We start from the raw sequence: 24951 nt of genomic DNA, 5'->3' as shown, positions 1-24951 counted from the left end.
GTTCTTTCAGGTCTAACAATTCTAATTCCTTATATTCTAACTATAAGGAAGAAGTGGAAAAACTGCAAATTAAGGATTTTCACTGGAGGAAAAGTCAATAGGATTGAAGAAGAAAAACTAGTGTAAATATAACTATATTTGTCTCACTGTTTAAAGAGTTTGAATTGATGTTGAATGCATATACAACAGGAATTTAAGGATCTCTCCAGATAACTGATTTATTTTACTGTGGGCAACATGTCAAAAAGAATGATGTACTTGATGGAAGGGTGTTGAGCTTATGGCATAGCCATCAAGGCTCAGTGTAAATGGTGCTTACCAAAGGAAACCCGCATGCAGCAATTTTCCCCATTAATAGCTCGTATCCCCTTCTCTAAGAGCGGTCTGCACTCTGTAATGAGAATATAATTAGTTTTATGGGATTTATGTGAGACTGACCAGTTAACCATAAGTGAAATTGCACATGAAGCTTATTGTATGCAAATACTATAGAAAGATAGCTCACATAAATGTGGTTAACCGTGGTAAAGTGTAAAGAAGTTACAGAGCAAGTTAATCACTTCTGAGACCAAGTTTGACCTCACTTAAAAAAGAAAAAAAAGATTTCACAATCATCATTCCCCTTCAAGCAAATTAAAGGTACCACTATAAACTTATTTTCATCATCACTGTATATAGGACCTTTTCTTCCACAGCACTTTACAGACAATAGGCAAAGCCGTTTCACCACAGGTGAATTTCGGTGGAAGTCAGTAACTGCTTCAGGTGCAACAGCACCATGTAGAAAGCTAAAAACAACACATACAACCAAAACTCCAGTGGAAAGCAAGTGAGATGGATGAAAGGACAGGAGTCAGTATTTAGCCAGCATCACTAGGATTATGACACAATACCTTGGAAATACAGCTGCCACGGAGATGCTCCCTTAAGCGTTTGCTTTCACGTAAAGCAAACTTTACTCCCTGTGGTTCTGTCAGTTGTAATGATTGCCCTAAAGTTAACATACTTCTGCAGAAGAGATTCACAAGTGTTCACACAACCTATTCTTATCACTGGTTAAAAAGCAAGCCTTATAGCTGTTGAAGGACCTACATGGAAGCACTCGCTGCTCCCTGTCCAGAGCCTGCCCAAGCAGGTACTCAAGTCATCAAATTTCATAGAGAGGAAGCAGGAGGTTTTGACACCAAATGGAATTTCTCAAAACATGACAGATCTTCACAGAGACAGTTCTGGTACCTGTATACTCTGCTTGTCCTGCAAAAGCCAAAGTGAACAGCATGGCCAGTACAGTTGATAATGACCTGGCTTGTCTCCAAGAGAACAGTATGTATGTGTGTTGCTGCCTAAACGCTAGCTTTCCTCAACAGCATATTCTATGTACCAAACACAGAAGCCTTTGAAGACACAAATCTGGAGGCTGGATGGTTATTCCATTCCATAGGTAGATCTAATATAACAACATCCAAGTATATTTTCAACCACTGTTAATTTCCAATTAGCTTTTGCTAATATGTAATTCCCCCAATATCAGAACCTTTCCTCAGAATTTGAGACTTTGTACTTCTTTGTATTTCTATCATAGTTTCAGGCATTTTCAGATTCCAGAGCTTACATGCTAGAGGAGCAGGGCAAAGATACAAGTTTCCAATCATGCCTGAACGAAAGACAAAAAATAACTAAACCTCTCTAACCTCAGCACAAACACACACAAAGGTATAAACTATTCCTGCTGCCAATTGAGGCAGAAAAGCAAAGTATTTTCTTTAATGAAAATATCTAAAGACAACATGCCAATAGATCAACAATATAAACTCACATGTGAAAAAGGGTCTTTAAGTATTGTTCATTAACCTTTGGGACAAAATTTTCACTAACACATACACTATCAGTGTTGTACATGCACAGATAATAGAATAACAGAAGTGTTCTCTAAGTATTGGATAATTCTGTCCTATCACATTTTGAATAATTTTCCTTTATGGTTCAAGTTCTTGCAAATACTTAAAGTACTGCGTTTTTTTTTCCTCAAATGTAAACATCCTTCTCTCTGTCTGCTATTCATTTCCATTTTTTTGCAATCTTCATTGACCATCAGTTAAATGAATTATACTACAGAAATCACATCAATCCAGTTCTGTAATTGCAAAGTGAAACGCTCAAGCATTTGAAGTAATTTGTCATATAGTTAAAGATAATGAGACAACTGCATTTGGTATCTTAACTCATTTATGAGTGCTCTTTGATGCAAGGCACTCAGAAATACAGTGATAAAACATTCTCTCTTTTGTTTTCAGGATGGCTTCACTTCTAAGCAAATTCAGAATAAAATTTGCTGATATTAATATCATTTGTGATATCAATACAAAGCCCAACAAAGAGAGGTAAGAAACATGAAAATACTTGACTTAGAAATGCAATTAAACACAAGAAAGATTTTGTTACTAAATACCCAAAATATTTTATTACTGCCCTCTCAATCTCTCATTTTTTTAGTTATATAAAGAACTGTTCAGAACACTTCTCGTTTTTCCCAGTATTATGCAGTGGTTTTACATAAATAAAAGCTGTCAAAAATAATTCATATTTTGCATTAGCATAAAAATCAAACACATTCGCTGCATCAGCACTATCTGAACAGAGTAAGTGAATATTGTGCCAGACACTTGCTAGACCACTGTATCTCTCTCCTGGCTGGCATCTCATTTAGTTCTCTAACAATAAGAGGATTATCGCTATTTTACATACTGAAACAGACACTAAGAACGTTGACAAGTTCGCTGGCAACTTAGCAACATGAACATTAAATGTTGCACATCACAGCCTTTAACTCAACTCTTGACTTTCTGGCTATATGGCAAAGTCCAGCCTGTGCCCAGTCTCCTATTTCCTTTCACAGCAAGGTCTATCAGTATAAAGTGTTCATAGAAATACACCTACTTCAACATAAAAGGAATTCCCCAAGGTCTCTTGTGGGATGATAGGAACTTTCAACAAAAGGGCAATCACAGAAGTACAGAATGATGATTAGCTTCTTCAGATGATGACAGTCAAAAGCTTCAAGAAACAAATTGAAATTTAGAGCGAAAAAATCTGTGAAAAAGTTGGGGAAATAACATAAATCTGAGCCCCCATACAGCCAAAAACCTACAGCATTTCCTTCAGATTTATGTCCCAGGAGATTAATTAACACCTGTTTGTCCATTTCATTAAAACTGTATCAGCCTGGTGATCACTCCAGATAAATGCTAAAACAATAATGTAAGCTCGGTATTTATGAGGAAACTCATTGTTAATGTCAGTAACTAATGTACTCATTTTGGTATTTTTGCTACAAGGAGGAAAATGCAGAAACTTCTCTGCAACTAGAGGCCACATGCAGTGTTTAATTGCCCTCAAATAACCTTTAATCATCCCCAAACAACCTTAACATATTGAAGTGGTGCAGATATAACTTGGGGCACAAGGTAGCAAAGAATAAGGATTTTGCATGTTTTTCAGCCACAATTATAGTCAGCGGGGCTTGGCATACGCAGTGGCTATGAAATAAGTTGGTGAGTTGATAGCCTGCAGCAAGGCCTCCTTTGTCATTCTTGATTTAGTTGGAAATTCTTTGAAGAGATGATTGAACCATATCGCCTCCATGAAAGCTGCAAAGACGTAACAACTGCTGAGAAATTAAAGCGAGAGACTCCATGGAAAATTACAGATGCTGAACTGGAAGCATTCAAGGAGAAGGTAAAGCCTTGCCTTTTTACATATGTTCCTTTTCTTACACTCCAGATGTTTGAAGTAAAAGGTAAGAAAATGTGAAATATCAGATACAGAATTATAAACACGACATGTACAAACCTGTATTTGATATTTACAAATTGGATTTATGTTGTAAACACTGCAGAGGTGTGCTATGATTGCATTATTCAGCAGTCTGTAAGCCCTTGGCATGTTTACATAGTACTTTCCGGGCTGATGAGAAGCTCTGCCCACATCAGAGCCAGTGAGATGAAAACCACCTCTGAACCAGAAGCCACACAGAACAGGGCAGAGTCTGAGCTAAGAAGATCTGCTGAGAGGTTTATTAAACGGCTCTACTGTTTTAGAGCTTGAACCTCTTAAAGAGTGCAGTTCTAAACATTCACCACTTTAGGAAACTTAGAGCTGAAGCCAGACCCTACAACTGGCCCTAGGAATTTTTCCAAAGGAACAATTTCACACAGGTTCTTACCTCAGTGGCAGACTGAACACTAAACCTGTCTACAACACAGGGGCTCTCCCACAGTTCAGAGGCACTCTAAGACTGATATTGGCTGATTCACTGGGCAAATTAGAGCCCAGGCTGCTCTCTAATTTTGTTGGAACATACTTTTGTAGCAATGAATTGCCAGGCTTCATCAGGCCAGTGCAGAAAGGATATGGCAAACTCTTTCCTTCTTAAGAGACCAGTTCTCCTGTAACTCAGAGAACTAATATAATGACTTCATTTAGGGCTCCTGTTGGATTAACCTGAGTGCATTGATAGTTTAGTTATCTTCCCTTTATGGTGCTGGTAACTTCCTCAGCAGAGCAAAGATAGTCTGAGCTCAGAGACGCTAGAGGTCACAGCCTGACATATCAACATAAGCTGAAATCAATGGTGATTTAAGATAACTATACTACCAACTGCAGCAGCTGGGAAGCAGTGTGATTGCTCACCTTATTACCCTTTCCATAGATTTGATAAACAGCATAAAGTTATGGCAGAAAAAATTGAAGTATTCTCAGCATAAATCATCAAAACTTGGAAGTCAGAGCCTCTAGAACATCTTGGCATAAAAGACAATGGGAATACCATCCCAGATAAACACATTAGTGTGCAGGGCCAGTGAAGATACAACAGGGGAAAAAACCACCATGATTAAGCTTGGTCTCATCTAGGTTACTGACTAAGGAAGCAGGAAAAAAATCCCAGCAGTCAGCAATATGAAAATGCCAAAACTCTCTATAAAATAAGAACAGCGGCAAAAAGTTTAGCTTACACATCCGGAAAAACATGCCCCTTATCTTCAGAAGTAAGGCAGTTCTGGGAATGTTACGGAGGACATTAGAACACATTTAAAATTCAAGACAGAAAAACCTGGCAGCATAGATAAACGGTGATGTTATAGGAAGACCCTCCTGAGATAACAACTGGCTAAATTATGAGGATTCTTACCTATAGAACATGTGTAAAAGAACAGTGAATTTTTTGTAGAGAAGGAAAATTTAAGGTCTGAATGGATAAAAACCAGCTTTTTATCTTCTCTGGGGAGAGAGAATAATTTACAAGGCCAGTTAAGATACATCTATCTCTCGTGCTGCAATCTCCCTGTACACAAACCTGCCCTGGTCTCTTGTTATGACTTGTATTAAGTTATAAAAACGTTGAGGGTCTGAGCCTGACCACAAAGTAATCTTGGCCCAATCTCAAAGAAACAAGCATTTATGCAATTTGTAAAAGTCTACAAAAATACGCAATACAGAAAGCAGCTAAGACTTACTTCAGTCTTTTGTTTAAGAGGTGCATTTCTAGCAGGGCACTGACTTACACATCGGCATTCAACCCCATCAACATGGCAGCTGGACATTTACAAACAGACGAATTAATACATTAACTACCATCAAACAATCGCCCAAGAGAAGCTCTGAACAGTTCCTATACTCCCTAGCCAAAGAAACACTTAAAAAAATATGTCTGAGCCAGCTGTAATACTGCATCAGTACAAGAATATCCTCTGGACATCTGAACAACTCTGCCCCCTCCCCTTTAACTACACCAATCAACAAGCACAGCTTAGCCTCATATTTTGCCACCTCTATCACTCTGGGCCACAGAGCAGACCTGGCTTTCAATGCTGCCGAAGAAAATCTTGTGGGCAACGTGTAGGATGGAAGTTCATAAGGCACCAGAACTGAGGATCACTGATCTAACTGATTTTTTTTCCTTCCTACCTTTTGTTTTAACCAGAGCTACCGCCAAGTCCGTCTGAATGAACTCTTACAAGAGCATTCGAGGGCAGCCAACATCATTGTCCTGTGAGTTGTAAGATTTTTGTTCTAACTTAGCAGATAATCTAAAGTGTAAAGGGATTCTGGGCTAGAGCAGCAGAAACACTTGTGTTAATTCATGGAGGGCAAAAATAGTCTTTAAAGTACCTTTTAAAGGATTTGCATCTGGACTAACGGTTCTCCAAGACTATACTGAATATGAAACTTCCCAAGTAGCTCTTCGTAGCTTAAAACAAAGCTCTGCTCATGAAAATGCATCAAAAATGTGACCTTCACATCCAAGTGTTAAGCAGTACACCTGCTTACTCACCCGCAGAAAATACACATTATCCTTTCCCCTAACTATTAGCAGCTCAAAGTTAGAGAATATATTCTTTTGATCTGCATATAATAACTGGAGTTGTTAGCCAAGATCCACTCGGAACTATGTAAAACCGAATAAGGATGATACAGCTGCATAAGGAAAAAAAAGGCCACCAATAAAATTACCCAAAAAAGCACCATTTTCAGAACCAATTCTTAGAGCCACATTTTTTATATATAGCCTAACAATAAATTAGTTAGCACTTGTGATGCACAGCTAAATCTCTTCAGCTCTATTTTAATTATGTCTCAAAGAAAGGGGTATTCATGTTTACCATCAATTGTTGACCCATACTCTAAAATATTGCACAGTAATTACAGACCAGAAAATAAGCTGATGGATTGCAAAACTGTGCCTGTACTCTATTTTTATCCCTTTTAAAAATATCATATATTTGTGGGGTTTCTGACCTCAAAAATGCTTCTTTACCAGTTTAAGGTTACAATCACAAGCATTGTCTTAATCCTAAGATTAAAACAATCACGTAGGCTAATTATGAACATTCAGATCTGTACATGAACAGTTGAGGTCTTCTACTTAATATTTAGTGAGATGCATGGTATCAGGGCTACCCCTCTCTTCATAATGGTGATTTTCTTTTCCTCTCTGCCTAAACAGAAGCCTCCCAGTGGCAAGAAAAGGAGCAGTGTCTGACTACCTGTATATGGCTTGGCTAGAAATTCTCTCCAAGAACCTTCCTCCAATCTTAATGGTCAGAGGCAACCACAAAAACGTACTGACCTTCTATTCTTAAAAAGAATATAATCAGCACCTAGATTATTCCTTGCTTGATTTCAACATCTACATATTTAACGTCAGTGATTTATTAGACACACTAATACGGATTGAAAACTTTAATATTTGACGGGATTTTTTCAACAATCCAAAGCAACACAGTGAAGAATTAGACAAAACAAAGTTAAATGGTCCCAGCTGGTGTTACACTCCAGTACATGTAAAAGAAGGAAAATCTACCTCTATATATAATCTCACATGAGACAGCCAATATTTTGGACACACAAAGAAGAAGTTCAATTTATTCTATAAAGTATTGAAAATGCTTTTGATAGTTAACCTAGAAAGCCAAGACTACCCACTACAGTTTAAAAAACATCAAATCACCAATTAAATACTTCTTTTAAAATTGCACTGTCACAGTTGTTAATGGACTCACAGGAGGATTACAATCAGATGCACCAACTTAGGAGAGATAAAAAAGCCTGTATGGTATCCATCAGGTCAAAGACATAAACTGATAAGAATACAAATAGAATACTTGTGATTGTCTCTAATTACAATATTGCCAAATTAAGACCTATGCCTACAGAAGAGGCTTTTACTTAAATTGTTTTGCCAATTTATGTTAATTTGAGTGCTTCTAATTAATCAACAAACAGAAAAGTTACATATATAAAAATATGGACTCTAGACATTGCTAATGAATTTTCAAGCCCTGACACAGAATGGAATGTCTGATTGCAATAATTAAATAGTCAAATTCACAGAGAAATTAGTGAAATACTAAATATTCTGACAACTTTTGCTATGAATGTTAGAGTTAATATAATCTCATATTATACCTTGGGATAACCTGTAAAGTGATTTATGTGATTAGAAACCAACAAAAATTCCATTAGCTGAGCTGAATGCCTTATTGTTTGATTTATATAAAATATATCTCTTATTTTTAGACTCTCTAAATAAATCTCATTGTACATTAACTTAAAATAAAGAAAATCTATTAAGTTGTGTCATTTTTCATTTTCTATTCTGCAACATTATCGTACTTTATCATTTCAGCTGTCAAGAAAAGCAGCTTCTCTTTTAAATGGGGAAACTATACCCTATGTGTAAGCATTATTTAATATAAAGACCATTAAGGAACACAGCTAATTTAATTACTGTAATTCTGCAACTGCTTTGCAGAGAACAACTGAAGCCTAAGTTTCAGGAAAGCCAAGGGATCTCAAATTTCACTAAATGTTTATTTTAAAGCAGGCTTCAGCTTTCATCTTCGCTTGAACTGTTAGAACTTGTGGAGGATCTAGCACTCATTTCTCAATATGACAAATATCTTATATCCATATTTTTCCAAGTTCAATGGCATCAATTCAACAGAAGATGGTAATGTAGCACAATATCCCATGTTTTTCTTTCTCCAGCTATTAAAGGCAGGATATGAAATACTGATATTTTCTCATAATGTTCTTCCTTCACTTCCTTCTTGCACATTTACAATCACACTGAAGGATCATTTTGCAGTTAAACTGCATGACACAGATATATGAGGTTCCTAGATGTACCAGGCTTCCTGCAGAGCTCTGAGCATATCAAACCTCACATTCTGTACCTACAAAACAGGGAGATTATTCTCATCCTTTGCAGTGATGTTAGCAACGACACAGGAGCTTGTTACATGATGATGTCAGGTCCTTCTGTCTTTGTAGAATTGCAGTGGCCACCATCCTTTCCACCTCACTTCAGACATCAGATAGGTAGAATCTGCATGTGACAATCAAGACTGCCCATGCAGAGAAAAAGAATGTTGAGGGTGGCTCTACTTAGGCCTTCTGTAAGTGTGTTTCTTATCACAATCTGTCGAAGGGCTGGGATGGGGGGGGGGAAATTACACACCTGCATTAAGCCCTTAAATTATGTATATGAGAAGGGATTGTTTCCTAAAAATTCCCAAGTAGTGTAATTCTCAATTTAAAGAGAACATCAACCCAAACTGATTTGGGGGACTTAGGCAGATTCAAAATGAGAAGGAGCATCATCTCAACCAGCAATGGCACTTTCAATACTATTCACACTTTTCTCTCACATATCGCTGTGGGCATTTCAAGAGTAAATCCCAAGAGGTACATTTCTAAATGAACAGCTCTCAAGAACTAATTACTAACAAAAACACCTCTGTAAAATTCCTTGCTTGTCTGTTTGTTAATTTTATTTTTAAATCAGCAACCAAACGGTGCAAGGAGAAAAACTACCTAACCAAAAAGGCATCACATTTTGAAGCCAAAAAGTTGCAACTGCTCCAGCCACATTGTGGAGAGTATGTTGCTATCATACCTCACCCCAAAGCAGTTCTCCACTTAATCATCATAACAACAAAGTTCCAGCCACTTGCATAGTAAATTTCACCAGTTTTAAGCCTCTGCAATTTTCATTCCATCTTTGAAAAGTCCTACAAAAAGCCCCCCCGCCCCCCTCCCGACCAGGCAAAATGACAAGCTGACCTTCATTCTCTGATAATCTGTATGTTCCTCATTATTTCTTTCTTTTTCTGTAATTCCATGTGGTATTTTAAGACCTTCTTTAATGCTAATGCAATTTCAGCAACTGATTGTTTACAAGTAATAGACATGGTAACAGATAACATGAATTAGCTCAGAAGTTGTAAGTATGTGGCAAACAGCTAGAGTTTTGGATATTAGACTCATTTAACACCCCCACCCTCCACAGCAGAGGTTTCTGACTTTTCTGTACAACTGGGAAAACAGACCTTGAGTAACTCTCAGCCTCTTCAGCCTGAAGTTCAATGGTTTCCCTCAAGCCTCAAGTAGTTTGACTGCATTTTGACTACAGTAAAGTGACTGAGGATTACCTCAAAATCCTGCTCTCTCTCCTCCTCAATCCAATTATTACTTGTCAGAAGGGCAATAAACCCTTAAAGTGCTGCAGCTTTTTGCCAAAAGTGTGACTCAGTCCTCAAGTTACAGGTGAGAAAAATCTAGGTGGTTTAGCTTACATCAAAACCACTGTTTAAACACCAATTCATTCTGGTGCCTGGTTGGCATGGTCCCTCAGCAGCTAAGTAGCCCACTGAGGCTATGTGGCCAATGCTGCTGAGAGAACATCTCACACTGGCCTTGAGTCTGCTAGGAAAAATAGAAAATGTAGCTGTGCCAGTGCAACAACAACAAAAAAAAAAAATAGCAAATTTTAGCCCACAAGTAACAAGAGCAATAACCCACAGTCATGACATTACTGGAATTTCATCAGAGGAAATTTGGTTTCAAACAAAATAAAGCACCAAGGTTGTTCTGGAACAGAGTAAAAAGCAATGGCAAAATTCCACAGCCCCCACATTGTACAGCAAAACATGCCATCAAAAATAGAGCTTCATTATAAATAAACACCCTCACAGCAGCCTTTTATATTACAAGCCTTAATCAGTGTGAGAGAGACAGCTGTTCTAAGAGAGACTGGGGTAGAAATCTTTCAAAGCCCTATTTTTCTTCTAATAAAAATGCTCATTCTAACACAAAAAAACTTCAGAAGGGAGAATTTGGTAGATTATTATCTCTGAAAGCAGTTCTATGTTTCTTTATCTGTACAACAAAGCAGCTTCCACTCCCACACTCAATCTAGGCAAAAGGCAGATAATTTCAGTTTATCCCACTTTTTTTTTTTTTCAAAGTGAGGAGGAAATGCCCAATGGAGAGCAGCACTAATCAGCAATCAAAAATGCAAGAACATTGACCAGCTGACTATTTATCTACAGAGCAAACAGTACATTCCCAAGACCAAGGCAAACTTGCCCAGACTAGAAGCATAGGGATTTTTTTCCTTGTAAAAATCTGGGGCAGGCAGGGGAAGTGTCACTTGGCTGAGACCTTTCTTCTTGATAATATGTTTGGATGATTTCTATCTGTTATTCATGGACTTTAGATGCAGTTTAGAGCCCAGCTTCCCTCATCCAGCCAGGCCACTCATAAAATTAGTCATTTGCTACACTGTAACACGGGATTACAGTTGTAACCGCTATACAGTACTGTTTGTATAAATAACCATTTATCAGTAGATATTCATTTGATAGAACTTTAATTCTTATAAACTGCAATTTGTGAGTGGCTTACATCACAAGTTATCAAATATTCTCAGAAGCTTTTTCACATAGACCTACCATCCATACACATTCTCATTCAAACAGTGCATACTGTTAAGACTGAAAGTGCTGAACAGCAATAAAAGAAATCCCAAATGGGGTTATTCTTCCAAGCATTTTTTTACAATTGGACTGCAATGTTTAACAATGGTTTCACTGCCATCTGGCTGCACTTAAAAAGTGTAACATGGCAAAGAGATAATCACATACACTTTTATCTTAAAGATGAAGTCACAAAGAACGGCTGTTTGACAAAATTTAGACCACCAAACAGAACTCCAAGAACCTGTAGCTATTTTACACAGAGAAAAATACATTCAGCAGAATGGTCAAGGACAAACTTTGCAACCATGAATCCAATGGGTAAGTACTCGTCAGCCCACAGAACACAGAACTACGGGAGAATGTAGGGATGTGTTTCACAGACAGGATGGCAAATATCAAAATCAAAGACGGTGAAATCATGCCAGAATTCTGCTCTGCGACAGAAGACAGGCACAGCGCTGACACGGTTTGACAGGCAGCCTCAAGGAGGGGAAGCAGTTGTTTTCCTTCTATACAGCAAACGCTTCTGTCACGGCCTGACAACTTCTGAAGGACACAGGTCACTCGCAGCTGCGGCCAGGCAAGGCTGCCGCCACGCTTCCCGCATTACCAGCCATGCCTGCGGAGCTACCGGGAGCGCGGGCGGCCCCTCTGAGGGAGCTGTAACACGCACGTCTCCACCACGAGGTCCCTCCGCCGCGGCGCCGTGACAGGCCGTGGCTCCGCCCGTCGCCGCCGTGCAGCCGCAATCGCATCCCCCAGCAACGCTGAGCGCTTCGCGGGGTCCGGCAGCCGCTCAGCGGTACAGCCGCCGCCGTGTCCTGCGGAAGCCCCGGCGCCGGGCCGCTGGCGGAGGGGCTGCGCCGCGCTGCATGGCAGGTAGACCTCGGGTCGGAGAGGAGGGGCGGCCCCTACCCTCAGCGCCATGAGCCTGTTAGCACCCGACAGCTGTGTGCAGCGTCGGACGGCCGGCACGCTGCACACACGGTCACGGCGGCGTTATGCAGGCCCGGCACCTCTGGCGGCTCCTGTACAGCCGCGAGCGCAGTAAGGGGGTCGGCGGGGGGCCCGAGGGAGCACACGCTGCTCAGCCGCGCCGCAGACCGCTCTGACCCCGGCCATTCCCCAGCGGGCCCGCCCGGCCGCGACCAGGGGGAGCTCCGGGACGTCCCGAAACGACGCGTCCCGCCGAGCGCGCGGAGCGGGAACCCACGCCGCGAGGGGCCCCGGGGAGGTGGGCGCTGAGGAGGAGCCGGGCGAGGCCATTCCCACCGGCGAGGGGTTGGTGGGTGTGCACGGCACAGAGAGCGGCCGGGGATGGAGCAATTCCCCCCTCTGTTCCCGCCCTCAGTGGGCCGCGCCGATTTGCGCGGGCTTTCCATCTCTTCGCACAGCCCTTCTCTCTCTCTCCTTGCCGGCGCCGCTCAGCGATGCCTGCCTCCGAGCCCGTCCTGCAGCCATCCCCCAGCAAGAGGCAGAAGGGCTCGGTGCCTGGGGAGCCCGCCGCACTGCTCCGCTTCACTAAGCTGTCCGAGAACGCCTATGCCCCGTCCAAGGGCTCTGCTCGGGCTGCGGGCTACGATCTCTACAGGTGAGGGTACCCCACCCAGGGCAGGAGCCCGCGGCCCTGCCCCACACCCGGCCCGACACCGCTGCCGCCCCGCTGGGTGAGCGCTTTGGTTAGAGGCTCCTGCCCCACACCCGGCCCCACACCGCTGCCGCCCCGCTGGGTGAGCGCTTTGGTTAGAGGCTCCGGCGGCTGAGAGGGCCCCGGAGCACCAATCCTGCCCTGCAGGCCGGGAGGCCAGAGCTAACCTGTTTGTTGGCTCCCTACCTCTGTCGTTGCCCCTTCATTTCTGGAGAGCCGTGGTCCAGTCACACAGCAGCACCGATTTCATCAGGTAGTGATACAGTCGTTGGCTAAAGGTCAGACTTGACACATCAAGCTGAGTTGCTGTTGGTGCCAGCATTGATGAGGTCTTTCTTATTGAGGAAAAAAATAGTAGGGCCCTCCCTGCCAGCACATATCCGTTTCTGCATTGCTCTTGGCTGTTGAGTGCTGCCTGCCAAAGAAGGTTGTGGCAGGTTGATAGTGCTCCTGGCTGGAAGCCACATGGGTTGTTATACAGCCTTTGGGTTTGGTTTACTTGAACTAATAATAATGATTGTTCAGAAATATCTGCAGCTAGGCTTGAGTTTGTTTGCATAGTGCTTCTGTGATCAAATACGGGAACTAATTATATCTGAACACCATGACTTCCTCAACCTTCCCTTTTTAGTATTAGAATAGTCAGCCTTTCTTTTTCTTCCTTCTCCTATCTGACTTCGTTCCTGAAGCTTTCCTTCACCACACATGACACTTTTCTGTTGTATCTCTTTTGTTTTACCAGGTTTTTGTTCTTGTTCCTGTGGTGCACTGTATACCTGGAAAAAAGTTTATATCATAAAAAACCTTTCAGTACTTCCCAATGTTTAAAAATCAGTTCTTTGTCAAGGCTAAGATAGGCTTGCTTTAAACAAGTAGAACAGTCTTACTGTGGTATTGTGCCCACCGCCTTTCATTATGCTTCCAGTTGGGTAGCTTCAGAAAGTTCTTAAAGATTTCTCCAGTTTGCAGTTCCCAGCAGAAATATGTGAATTGTAAACTTCTGACCTGCTCAGGGGAAAAAAAAACCCAAGCAACTATTGTCTAAAATTTAACTTAATAGATTATTATCTTTTATTACAACTGGTTCATCTGCTGTAGGAAGCTGAATCAGAAGAGTGTATTATTGTTAAAGCTTCTGCTTTTGCACAAAAATTAAGTTAACTATTAGGTGAACAGAGGAATGCAAAGTTAAACTTGTGGTTTTTATCTGTTTTACCAATTAAACTGTCTAAAGCTATCAATCTTAAGACACAGAGTTCAAATGACACTACTGAAATCTTGAGCTAGCACTCTCAAAGTGAGAATATGCTGTGGTTTAGGATCTGCCTTAGATTTTGCAAATCTACAAATATTTCTTGTATAAGTTCCCAGCAAAAGAATTCTAGGTAAGCTTGTACTTCAAGTTACAGAGCAGAAAAAATTCAAATTATTCTATATAAACTAGTGTTTCTTGTGGTTTGATTTTTTTTATGTAGTGCCTATGACTGTGTGATACCACCCATGGAAAAGGCTGTAGTGAAAACAGACATTCAAATTGCACTTCCTTCTGGGTGCTATGGCCGAGTAGGTAAGTAAACAGGCCATAAAAAGGCTGAAGAGTGACTGTAGAACAGGTTTGACACCATCTTTGTGTTTCGATTCTACTTAAAGCTTTCAGAATTAGTCTACATGAATAAACAAGGCATCCTGTGGCAGTGTGATTTGTTACGCTTTGTAATAGACATTTCTTGTCATATACATTTGAGGTCTAGTGTATGCAATCACAAAATGATGACTAGCAAAGACTTTCCTAATCTTCATGCAGCTTTAGAGACTCTGCAACAGTTGGTTATTTCTCTGCAGTTTTAGAATTCAAATCACAAAGACCAATAGGTAATGGATGTACAGAAAGTACACCGCTGGGTGTTTAGAAGGGAATCCTGTAGTAGCCGTACTAGTGCAGTATAATTTGACATTTTTTTGTGTCAGAATACTTGAGAGAACCTATACAAGAGATTTCATAATGTTTTGTGCATTCTGAACTGTGTATACCATTCTTAAAGTAGGAAAACAATAGCCACTCCAGTGGGAGAGTGTGATGGTTTGCCATGTCCTTTCAGCTGAAAGGGGAGTGTGTGTGCATTTCTCCTATCCCAGAAAAAGAAAATTCTAGCACCTCAAGGTGGTCTAACATGAAACAAAACCCCAATACTGCACATCAATTAATATATCTGTGTGTAATGTTTCTTAGTAAATTGCTTGCCAAATACTCTTTCATCACAGCTTCAATGGATTGACCTAAGAGTCTTTTGAGATTATTCCAAACCAATGGTAGCTACAAAAATAAACCAGGATTAGATAGTCATGGTCTGCTCCGGCCACTTTCCTTGGAGAAACCTACTGTGTAATTGGTGGTCTAAACAAAGATGTGCTTATATCACTTAAAGGTTGCAATTTTATTGTAGCCTGTAGCAGCTGTTGTTTTGTTTAATATATACATTAACACTTACAGTAGTTCCTGTAAAATCATGTTTATTTTAGAAAGACTGTGGAAACAGTTCTTGCTGCCACAACTCTGTGTACACACACTGTGTAACCTATAAATACTGTGTAAAAATTTTTAAAGAAAGAAATTATTCTACTTACAAGAAACCAAAACTTGTTTTCTAGCACCGCGTTCTGGTTTAGCTGCGAAGCACTTCATAGATGTTGGTGGTAAGTTTTTCCTTATTTTTACTAAGACTTTGTAAACCTTGATTGCAGAAGTATCTTAAAATCAGTAACACTCAGATAATCTTTTAATCAGAAAATATGTAGTAATGATATTTAAAAGGAATGAGGGAAAGCAATGGAATATACAATTACTGCAGGTAGGATTGGTTACTGTTACTAATGAAAAGATAAGAAGTTGTGTAAAACAAGTGAAGTTAAAGCTTGTGACTTTGTACATTAATAGACTTGAAAATTGAAAGCATTTTGAGACAGAAATAAAACTAAAATATCAGTTTCTACAAGTCTTTACTGGATTATTTTTATTCAGTACTAGCAACAGATTTGTTTTGAAGAACTGGGTGTTTTTTTCAAAGTTTTTTGAGCTTTTCTGTAATCTTGATTAAAAACTCACAGATCTCTCTTAAAAACCAGTTCTTACAGGCATATTTATTATCAGAAGTCTTCATGAAAGCCTCATTGTTCATTTGCCATATTCCTATAACTGCAACGTGAAGTAAATAACGTTGAAAGTTCAATTCTAGTTTTGCAGCAGGCCTGATGAGAGCAAGGGCAGATTCTCTTAAGTATTGTACTATAAAATGGCATCTACATTGCACAGAAATTCTCACTGCTGATATTATTGTGAAGTTACTCAGAGCACAACTATAATCACATCAATTTAACTAACACTAGATATATGTCACATTGTTCTAATTGTACAAGAGTAGAGTTAGAAGTTAGCTAGTTTTTGCTTCCTAAAGCCCTAAGCAATTGTTTTTTTCTGGACTGTAGTAACAAAACCTGCATTTCTGATGCCATAACATAAAGAAGGTGAGTGTGACAAGTATCTTCAAAAGTGCTGAGTGGCTGAGAGAGCATATTTTTTGCAAGCATATTATAATTTAAGTCACAATGGAAGTTGACAAGGAAAGTGTGTTGAAAAGTAGAAGTCTTTTCTGTTTTCATAGATTTTGGATTTGTATTTGTTGCTGTTTGGGTTTGGTTTGATTGTTGCATTTTTCCTCAGTGTTAAACAAGGGAGATTACTTAGACTAGTGGTACTCAGCCTTTAGTTATTAATAGGCTTGGCTGTAGAGGTGAGAAAGGGTGACTAACGATCCCTCTCTTTCTGATGCCAAGCCAATAAAAAAACAAAGCAATCGCCAGTCTGCAAAGCAAGTCTGGCTGTGCCTTTGACAGAGTGTAGAAATTGGAGGTTGAAGAGGAGCATCTGTGCCAGTTTGTGTCATTCTTAACTAAGAACTGACTCTTACATGTCTGTTACACTGAAGTTTTTAAAGTGTTGCTGGATAACATTCAAAAGAGCACTAAGATGGGAGTCAAAGTTTCTCAACACCCCTATCACTCTGTAGTATACACCATCTACTACAGTGTGGTTCTGTAAAGTGACATTTCTAAACCATTTTTTTTGTTTAGATTAAAAAAATACATATGCTCTGTAATAGTCTTTTCAATCTGAAAGTTCAACTACAAAATACCAGAAGGCAACCAGAAGTGCTTAGCAGGATGAACTATATTCTGATTTTAAGAGCTGACACTTGACAAACTGTAAGTAAAAACTAGAACTGACAGTTAATAGAGGATTTCTTAGTAAAGAAAATAGAAAAAAAAACACTAAACAAAATGGAAAAAATTGTTATATAATTTTAACTTGTCCTGCAGGAGTACTTTTGTCACAAATTATCCATTTAAATAAAAATACATTGCCAGAAGTCTTAAGGGTCAGGGAGAAAAATTGGGATCGTGCAAGAGTATGTTCAAAGTTCATATCTGCTGCGTGGGTGCTTTTTCAACGAGTGACATGCCAAACTTCTGACAGAGCAAGACAGAATGTCAGACTGCCAATTCCAGTGCAGGATTTGTCAAAAAATGGCTTAGATGATTTCTACCCAACACACATAACTTAGAAAAGGGTCTTAGTCCTCAGGAGTGTATCTAATTATTGCCACTTACTGTTGCATAATAACAGAATGCCAAGGATGTTAACTTCTTTTCCGAGTATGCCCAGTTACATAGAGTGAGTTTGTGACCCTATACAAAAGAAAAAGTGATCAGGTCTACCTGGGTCTTATTTTCCTCCATCTTACAAGGATCATATATTCTTTGGTACAAATAGTGTATTTTGAACTCAAAATCCACATATTGGTTAAACTCAGTAAGATTGTGTCTGTGGAGGTATAATACATTTAAAGAGAAAATGATTGGTAGGAAATTAATTCACAAAAGCTTTACCCAGCCTTGCCTTCAGTGGAATTTAAATTGTCGTGGATCTGACAGTGATCTCAGTCGATCAGCCCAGCATTAGACTAATTGTTTTGGCCACAAAACATTTTAAAATGTTATTTTCAAATACATAACTCCAACTCTAATTGCAAGTTCTGTTTATTTTGGGTATGCTTTTAAGGAAGAGGCCACTTGCATTTCCTCTCTTCATCCTCTGGAAAGCTTTCTTCCTCAGAAATGTGCAGGAAGTGCAGTTTTTGCCTTCTAGAAAATACAACTAGTACAATCTATAGAACCATTACAAGGTCTTTATAGCTAAGCTCAGGAAATCAGAGTGTTTTAGTGAGAGGGTTTTGTTCCTCTCTAGTGAATAATACAAGGGACTTAAGTTTTCAGTGTTGCTGACATCAATTCAGCTTCAGAAATATTCATCACTCTTTTCCGTCTTTAGTTATCAAACAGTTTTCAAATCCTGGAAAGCCAGTCTCTAGGTGACAAATAGGTGGTCAAAAGAATTTGGTACCTGTTCATAGAAGTATCTGCTTAGATGACAGCCTTTTCAACAAATACTTGTAAAATACATTTTAGTGTCCATACCTAGAGTTGAGATAGCTCTAGTGCCATTGTTTAAAGGTCAGGGAAGCTGTCTGTCTAGGTTCCTTGGAGGTCTTCAAGACCCGCCTGCACACGTTCCTGTGTGACCAGATCTAGGTGAACCTGCTTCTGCAAGGGAGTTGGACCAGGTGATCTCTAAAGATCCCTTCCAACCCTACCATTCTATGATTGTAAATCAGTATAAATCCATTATAACCCTCCTTTTCAGTTAAAAAAAGTTTAGTGTTTAAAAAGGGGTAGAAGTACTAATGTGTCTTTAAGCTCCAGTTACTCCAATACAAGCCTTTGGTGGTTTTTTTCTCCTCTCCCAGAAAATAACAGCAAGGTCTGGTAGATCAAAAAGCTTCATTAGCAGTTAAGCACTAACCAATACATCAAGTACAAATTTTGCCATTGTGTAGACGTAAACTTGCTTTCTGTCAGAGACATGAAGGCAGAAGAGTTAATTTAGAATGACTTTAAGTAGCCCCAGATGTTCTGTTCTATAAATTGTCTTCAGATCATTCTAGCAGAAATGTGACATGCAAGAGTTTTTTGCATGTCTGAATCTAACCATACTACTTTTAATTGGTATCTTTTATCCATATGAAAACATAATCACCATTTAAATAGAATTAGTATTCTGTAGTAATTAGTTTTGAGTATTGTGTTAGAGCAGAGTCCTACATTATAACAGAAATAAAACTAACCCTTGTTAGGTTAAATTAGCAAATTCCATTATCAATCTCTAATGCACAGCAATATCTATCCCAGCATATGGCCTAGAAAACTGTTTTCTTAGCTGTACAGAGACACTTGAGAACGAATAAATTCTGAATCTGACAAACGAAAGAGCTAATGATCTTTTTATATGCATTTACGAGCATATGCACGTAATCTTACGTGCCAAATGTGAGTTCTGGCTTTCAGCTCTCTGGCTGATTCACTCGTGAACAAATACACTAAATCAATGTGCAACTGACTGCAGAACTTGAGTGATGCTTCAAATTATTTGTGCTGCCATTGCAAGTTTGTTGAATCTCTGTCATGCACCTATATAGTGTGGACTCAGTGTCCACTATAGTATTAAAACAATTCTTTGTGTAGCACTCCTTAGCTACTGCTTTGAGTCACCCCTGCTTTAGCAATTATGTGAAGGCTCTAGGTTAGCTGATATTTTAAAAAGAAGGAATAGTACTTTGCTAGGAGTAAGAAGGCCATACTTTCAGAACTGTTGGAGAGCAGCTCTGCAGAGAGAGACCTGGGAGTCCTGATTGATAATAAACTAAACATGAGCCAGCAATGTGCCCTCGTGGACAAGAAGGCCAATGGCATCCTGGGATGCATCAAGAAGAGTGTGGCCAGCAGGTCGAGGGAGGTTCTTCTCCCCCTCTACTCTGCCCTGGTGAGGCCTCATCTGGAGTCCTGTGACCATTTCTGGGCTCCTCAGCTCAAGAGGGACAGAGAACTGCTGGAGAGAGTCCAGTGCAGGGCCACCAAGATGATCAAGGGTATAGAACATCTTTCATACGAGGAAAGACTGTGGGAACTGGGGCTGTTTAGTCTGGAGGAGATTGAGGGGAGATCTTATTAACATTTATAAATATCTAAAGGGTGGGTGTCAGGAGGTTGGGACATCCCTCTTTTCTATAGTAGATAGTAACAGGACAAGGGGTAATGGGATGAAGCTGGAACACAAAAAGTTTCACTTAAACATAAGAAAAAACTATTTCACTGTTGAGGTGAGGGAGCCCTGGCACAGGCTGCCCAGAGGGGTTGTGGAGTCTCCTTCCTTGGAGGTCTTCAAGACCCGCCTGGACATGTTCCTATGCAACCTGATCTAGATGACCCTGCTTCTGCAGGGGGGTTGGACTAGATGATCTCTAAAGGTCCCTTCCAACCCCTACCATTCTATGATACTTTCATTTTCTTGTTTTATAGTGCTGCCTTATTTCCTTATACACATGACACATGAGCATACTTGCAACGCTGAATTGTGCAAGAAAGCTCTATGATCACCAATATAAGTGATATACTGTGATTCTCAATTAGACTGATACATAGTTGACTTGCTGAAAGCTGCTCTAACCTAAACCAAGGAAACAGTACAAGGCCTGTGCATGTAGCCTCAATACATCAAACTATAAATAAAGTAAACTGAATGCTACATTCAAGAATTTGTAATTTATTTTCTTTTTATCCTGGAAGATGTTCGTGCACAGCAACCCTGTGTTTAGCTCACTGTTATTGACAGTGCTCTGTAATTAGGGTCCTTTTGAGCAATTGCATGTAGTTAAATACCAGTGAATTAACTTGAGAATTGCATGTTTTCAAATTCATGTCTGAATTTTCAGAACTCAGAGGATACTCCTAGTGTTACTAGCACCTTAATTAGGAAGCTGTTCAGAATTGTGATCAATTAACCCACAACATTACATGGAAAAGAGAGCTGTATAAATACCTTTTTCACACTAGAACTAATGCACAAATGGTACAGTAACTATAGACCACGTGGACTGCAATATTTTCACACAGATGAAGAAACCGAGGGAAAAAAAACCCCTGATTTGTCTCCCTTCTTAAGTGCATATGTTGTGGTTCAACACTGAAACTTCAAGGTGCAGTCATTCTGCAGTTTCCTCTGGTGCTTAGAATCTCTAAAGGTAGTACTTTGTGTGTGTGAGTCTGAGGATGTCTTGGAATTAGATGTAATTTTAGTATTTTAACTATTTCTATAAGTAGGCTTCAAAATGGATGTTTTGGTCCCCAAGGAAGCCCAAGCTTTTCTTGACATGCTTCCTGTATCTGAGAGAATAAACCTCAAAGAAGAAGAATATGATGGAACACAAGAAGGTCCATTTAAACATGCAAAAAAACTATTTCACTGTTCAGGTGAGGGAACCCTGGCCCAGGCTGCCCAGGGAGAGTGTGGAGGCTCCTTCCTTGGAGGTCTTCAAGACCCACCTGGCCATGTTCCTGTGTGACCTGGTCTAGGTTGACCTGCTTCTGCAGGGGGGATTGGACTAGATTATTCCCACAGGTCCCTTCCAACCCCTACCATTCTATGATTATTTTAATGTGTATTGGTAGATAATCTCCTGAGCTGTGTAGTTAATACAGTTATATAAAATGTAAGTGCAAGCTTGTTTTACGGTATTTGCTCTTTACTGTAGCTGAATGACAATCAGTTACTTAAAGCTTTACTTCTGTTACCCTGGCTGAGATATGGGATTTGGATCTCTGCAATTCCATAGCTCTCAAATTAAATGTTAGAGTTAAGAACAGATTTCTGCTTGACACTCAAAGAGCTGAAGTTAGCAGAACAAATGGAGCCTGAATTTGGTCCAGCTGTCTCGATTTTAGATAGGATATTACAGCTAAAATTAGTGATACAGTGGTAAAACACTTCTTGATATGTGATGCTGTATTTCAGTTCTTTTTGCAAGACTGATTAGCATTTTTAGATATTTCAGTATTTTCATAGATACTGTTGTGCATGGGTAGTATAAAGGATGTCAATGTGAGATACTACAAATATCTACTACTTAAATTTATCTGATCTACTGGCAACATTTATTAATGGATATCTCTCTTAATTGTTGCTTATTACAGCTGGTGTTATTGATGAGGATTACAGGGGAAATGTTGGTGTGGTACTCTTCAACTTTGGCAAGGAGACCTTTGAAGGTAAGTGGTAAGCTTGGCAGAGCCTGTTTTCAAGCCATCTGACTGTAAATGAGTAACTTTTCTTTAAATATCTATAAAGACTTAGAATTAGCTGAGCACATTTTTCTTCTTACAGCTTATAGAATCATAGAATGGTAGGGGTTGGAAGGGACCTTTAGAGATCATTTAGTCCAACCCCTCTGCAGAACCAGATGCATCTATATCAGGTCACACAGGAAAGCAGCCAGGTGGGTTTTGAAGACCTCCAGAGAGGGAGACTTCACACCCTCCCTGGGCAGCCTGGGCCAGGGCTCTCTCACCCTCACAGTAAAATAGTTTTTCCTTACATTTAAATGGAACTTTGTGTTCCAGCATCTTTTCATTACCCTTTGTCCTGTTGATAGATACAACAGAAATAAGTGTTGCCCCAGCCTCCTGACATCCACCATTTAGGTATCTTTAAATATTAATGAGATTTCCCCAGTATCCTCCAGACTAAACAGCCCCAGTTCCCGCAGCCTTTCCTCTTATGAAAGATGTTCCAGTCCCCGGATTATCTTGGTGGCCCTGTGCTGGACTCTCTCCAGAAGTTCCTGTCTCTTGAGCTGACGAGCCCAAAACTGGACAAAGGACTCCAGCAAAAACATGGAAGCTTAACAATGTCCTGTCAAGGAAACACGAAAAGATTCTGCTCCTAGCAAATTAGGCAGCCTGCAAAAAAAATAAGCCTCAACAACCCCAAAATGCACCACCACAAAACCAAACCAAACAAAAAAAGCTCTGCTTAGCTAACCTTATATTTATGAGCTGTATTGAAGCACAAATTGGTGTTAATTTTCTTTCTTGGTCCTCAAAAAAAAATGTAGCTGAGCTGTATGTAATACAAAAATTTCTCTAGGAACTTGGGAAATATGAATCATAAAGATACAATTCTCCCTTAATCATCCTGTCTCTCTGCACACAGTCAATTTTAAGCCTCGGGGCCCAATTACAATATTGCCAGGGGTTTTTTTCTGTGGCCTTTTCTGTACTTCACAGCACAAGCTGCTTGCAGAGGTTCTGTGAACCAGGTTGGGGACTAATTGGAAATATTGCTTCCTTTTATCAGTTAATTTTTTTTTTCCCCCAGATAAATCAGTTCCTGGGTCTAGTTCACAAAAGGAGCCACTTTATAGACACAGCTGTCTCCATCTCTGCAGTATTTATGTGTAATACCATTTACAGTGCCACAGTGTGGTAGCAGGTGTGAGGAGAGATGCCTTGAGCTGGTACTACTGTTGAAACTTCACCCTCAAAAGACTAGGCACAAGTTTACCTTAGCATGTATCTTTCTAGCACTATTAACATCTGCTTAACCAAGTTTCAAATAAGTGTTTACATTTCACTGTGTTGTGATATGCTCCAAAGGAGATTGTCTAAACTTTGCATTCATTGTTTGTGTTTTTTTTTTGAAGCAACTAACAATGTTTTGGTTGCAGTTAAAAAAGGGGATAGGATTGCCCAGCTCATTTGTGAACGCATTTGCTATCCTGAGCTAGAAGAAGTTCAAGTAAGTTGCCAAAAGAAAATATTTCTGCTAGTTTCAATAATCAGTAGGAAATTTATGGTACAGATGAACACTTTGCTTGAAAGCTACTTTCAGTGTTAAAAGTATGTAGTAGCATTGCTACCTGCATTAGAACCTTGATGGATTTATGTGGGGTTTTTGGGGGGCAGGGGTTTGTAGTTTTCAGAGTGAACAGATAATTCAGAAACTCTTCAGTATATACTAGAAACAATTGTCTCACAATGTGGGATTTGTTTAAACTTGTACAAAAGGCATTCTAAAATGTCCCGATTATTTTGGTTTGGTTTTACAATTATTATCTAGCATGGAGGAAAGTACATTTACTCATGACAGTAACTATATTTGTTGTACAGAAAAAGAGGCCAGTTAGGACACTAAACCAACTTACAACTAATGTCTTTCAGACTCTAGATGAAACAGAACGTGGTGAAGATGGCTTTGGTTCTACTGGAAAGAACTGAAAAGGATTTGAATACGCTTTCTATTTTGTTATGCTGGTTTTGGGTTTGAATTATAAGTGTCATTTTGGAGTATATAAAAAACGTTTTCAAGTTTTATTCAGACTTCTGTGTATGTGTCCTGCTGTCTGTTTTTATAGGCCCTGAATTCATTATGGGGAAAAGTGCATGACTGACCTTTTTTGTTAGTTCATGGGTATTTTTTCTATTTAGATGTTTGGTCCTCAGTAATAAGAACACCTTGTATGCTGATTATACTCTAATAAATTAAAATATAACTTAATGCTTTGATTTTATTTTACTCACCTAAACTAAAAAAGCTGATTGTTACCTTGACTGTGTGTGTTGATCTTCTCAAAGCTGTCTCCCATGTATTCAGTATTCCGTGCTGAGAGCCTATTTCATACAGCATGGTGACAATGCAGGCATCTATGGCTTCCCACTCTGACCCCCCCCTAAATCAGAATAAGGCAGAGGTATTTCAGTGTTGCATCATCCACAACCTGTCAAAACACTGGAGTTCAAAGCTAAAAGTTCTGTCTTTGATCCTTAGCTGATCCTCAAAACACTTTTTTCACACTCTATTCAAAGAGCAGGCAATGCAGTGTTTGAGCTAATTAACACATCTGGAAATAACTTCTGTGTAGTAAATAAACGCTATGAAATGTATTGTTGAACTATTTGTTGACAAATTCATTAGCAAGTTACGTGGAGGAAAGATTATGAATTATTGAAGCAGTGCACAAATATGGTTTTTTTCAG

General features: G+C 39.6%; 2 protein-coding genes across 6 annotated transcripts in view; both read left to right on the top strand.

Moving 5' to 3' along the window:
• Window positions 1-7139, top strand: part of SLC12A1 (solute carrier family 12 member 1) — a 44866-nt gene extending 37727 nt beyond the window's left edge. For both annotated transcript variants that reach the window (XM_062000367.1, XM_062000366.1), the window contains exons 22-26: window positions 11-122; window positions 2295-2381; window positions 3600-3735; window positions 5981-6048; window positions 7004-7139. In XM_062000367.1, coding sequence (XP_061856351.1) covers window positions 11-122; window positions 2295-2381; window positions 3600-3735; window positions 5981-6048; window positions 7004-7139 — 539 coding nt within the window. The remainder of the gene's footprint in view (window positions 1-10; window positions 123-2294; window positions 2382-3599; window positions 3736-5980; window positions 6049-7003) is intronic.
• A 4921-nt stretch (window positions 7140-12060) lies between these two features.
• On the top strand, window positions 12061-24472 carry DUT (deoxyuridine triphosphatase). 4 transcript variants are annotated; one of them, XM_062000369.1, is made up of 7 exons: window positions 12061-12200; window positions 12750-12912; window positions 14445-14536; window positions 15619-15663; window positions 22111-22185; window positions 23643-23713; window positions 24136-24472. In XM_062000369.1, the coding sequence occupies exons 1-7, from the start codon at window positions 12194-12196 to the stop codon at window positions 24190-24192; spliced, it is 510 nt and encodes a 169-aa protein (XP_061856353.1). In that variant the 5' UTR covers window positions 12061-12193; the 3' UTR covers window positions 24193-24472. The 4 variants fall into 4 exon arrangements, with proteins under 4 accessions (XP_061856353.1, XP_061856352.1, XP_061856354.1 ...); XM_062000368.1 differs by lacking the exon at window positions 12061-12200 and adding an exon at window positions 12308-12368; XM_062000370.1 differs by lacking the exon at window positions 12061-12200 and adding an exon at window positions 12323-12368 and having other exon boundaries at window positions 12716-12912.
• Window positions 24473-24951: the final 479 nt, after the last annotated feature.

Source organism: Colius striatus, chromosome 7, assembly GCF_028858725.1.
Source record: "Colius striatus isolate bColStr4 chromosome 7, bColStr4.1.hap1, whole genome shotgun sequence".
NCBI classification, from domain to species: domain Eukaryota; kingdom Metazoa; phylum Chordata; class Aves; order Coliiformes; family Coliidae; genus Colius; species Colius striatus.
The sequence above is the reverse complement of the archived record's forward strand: the minus strand, read 5'-3'. Positions and strand labels throughout refer to the sequence as shown.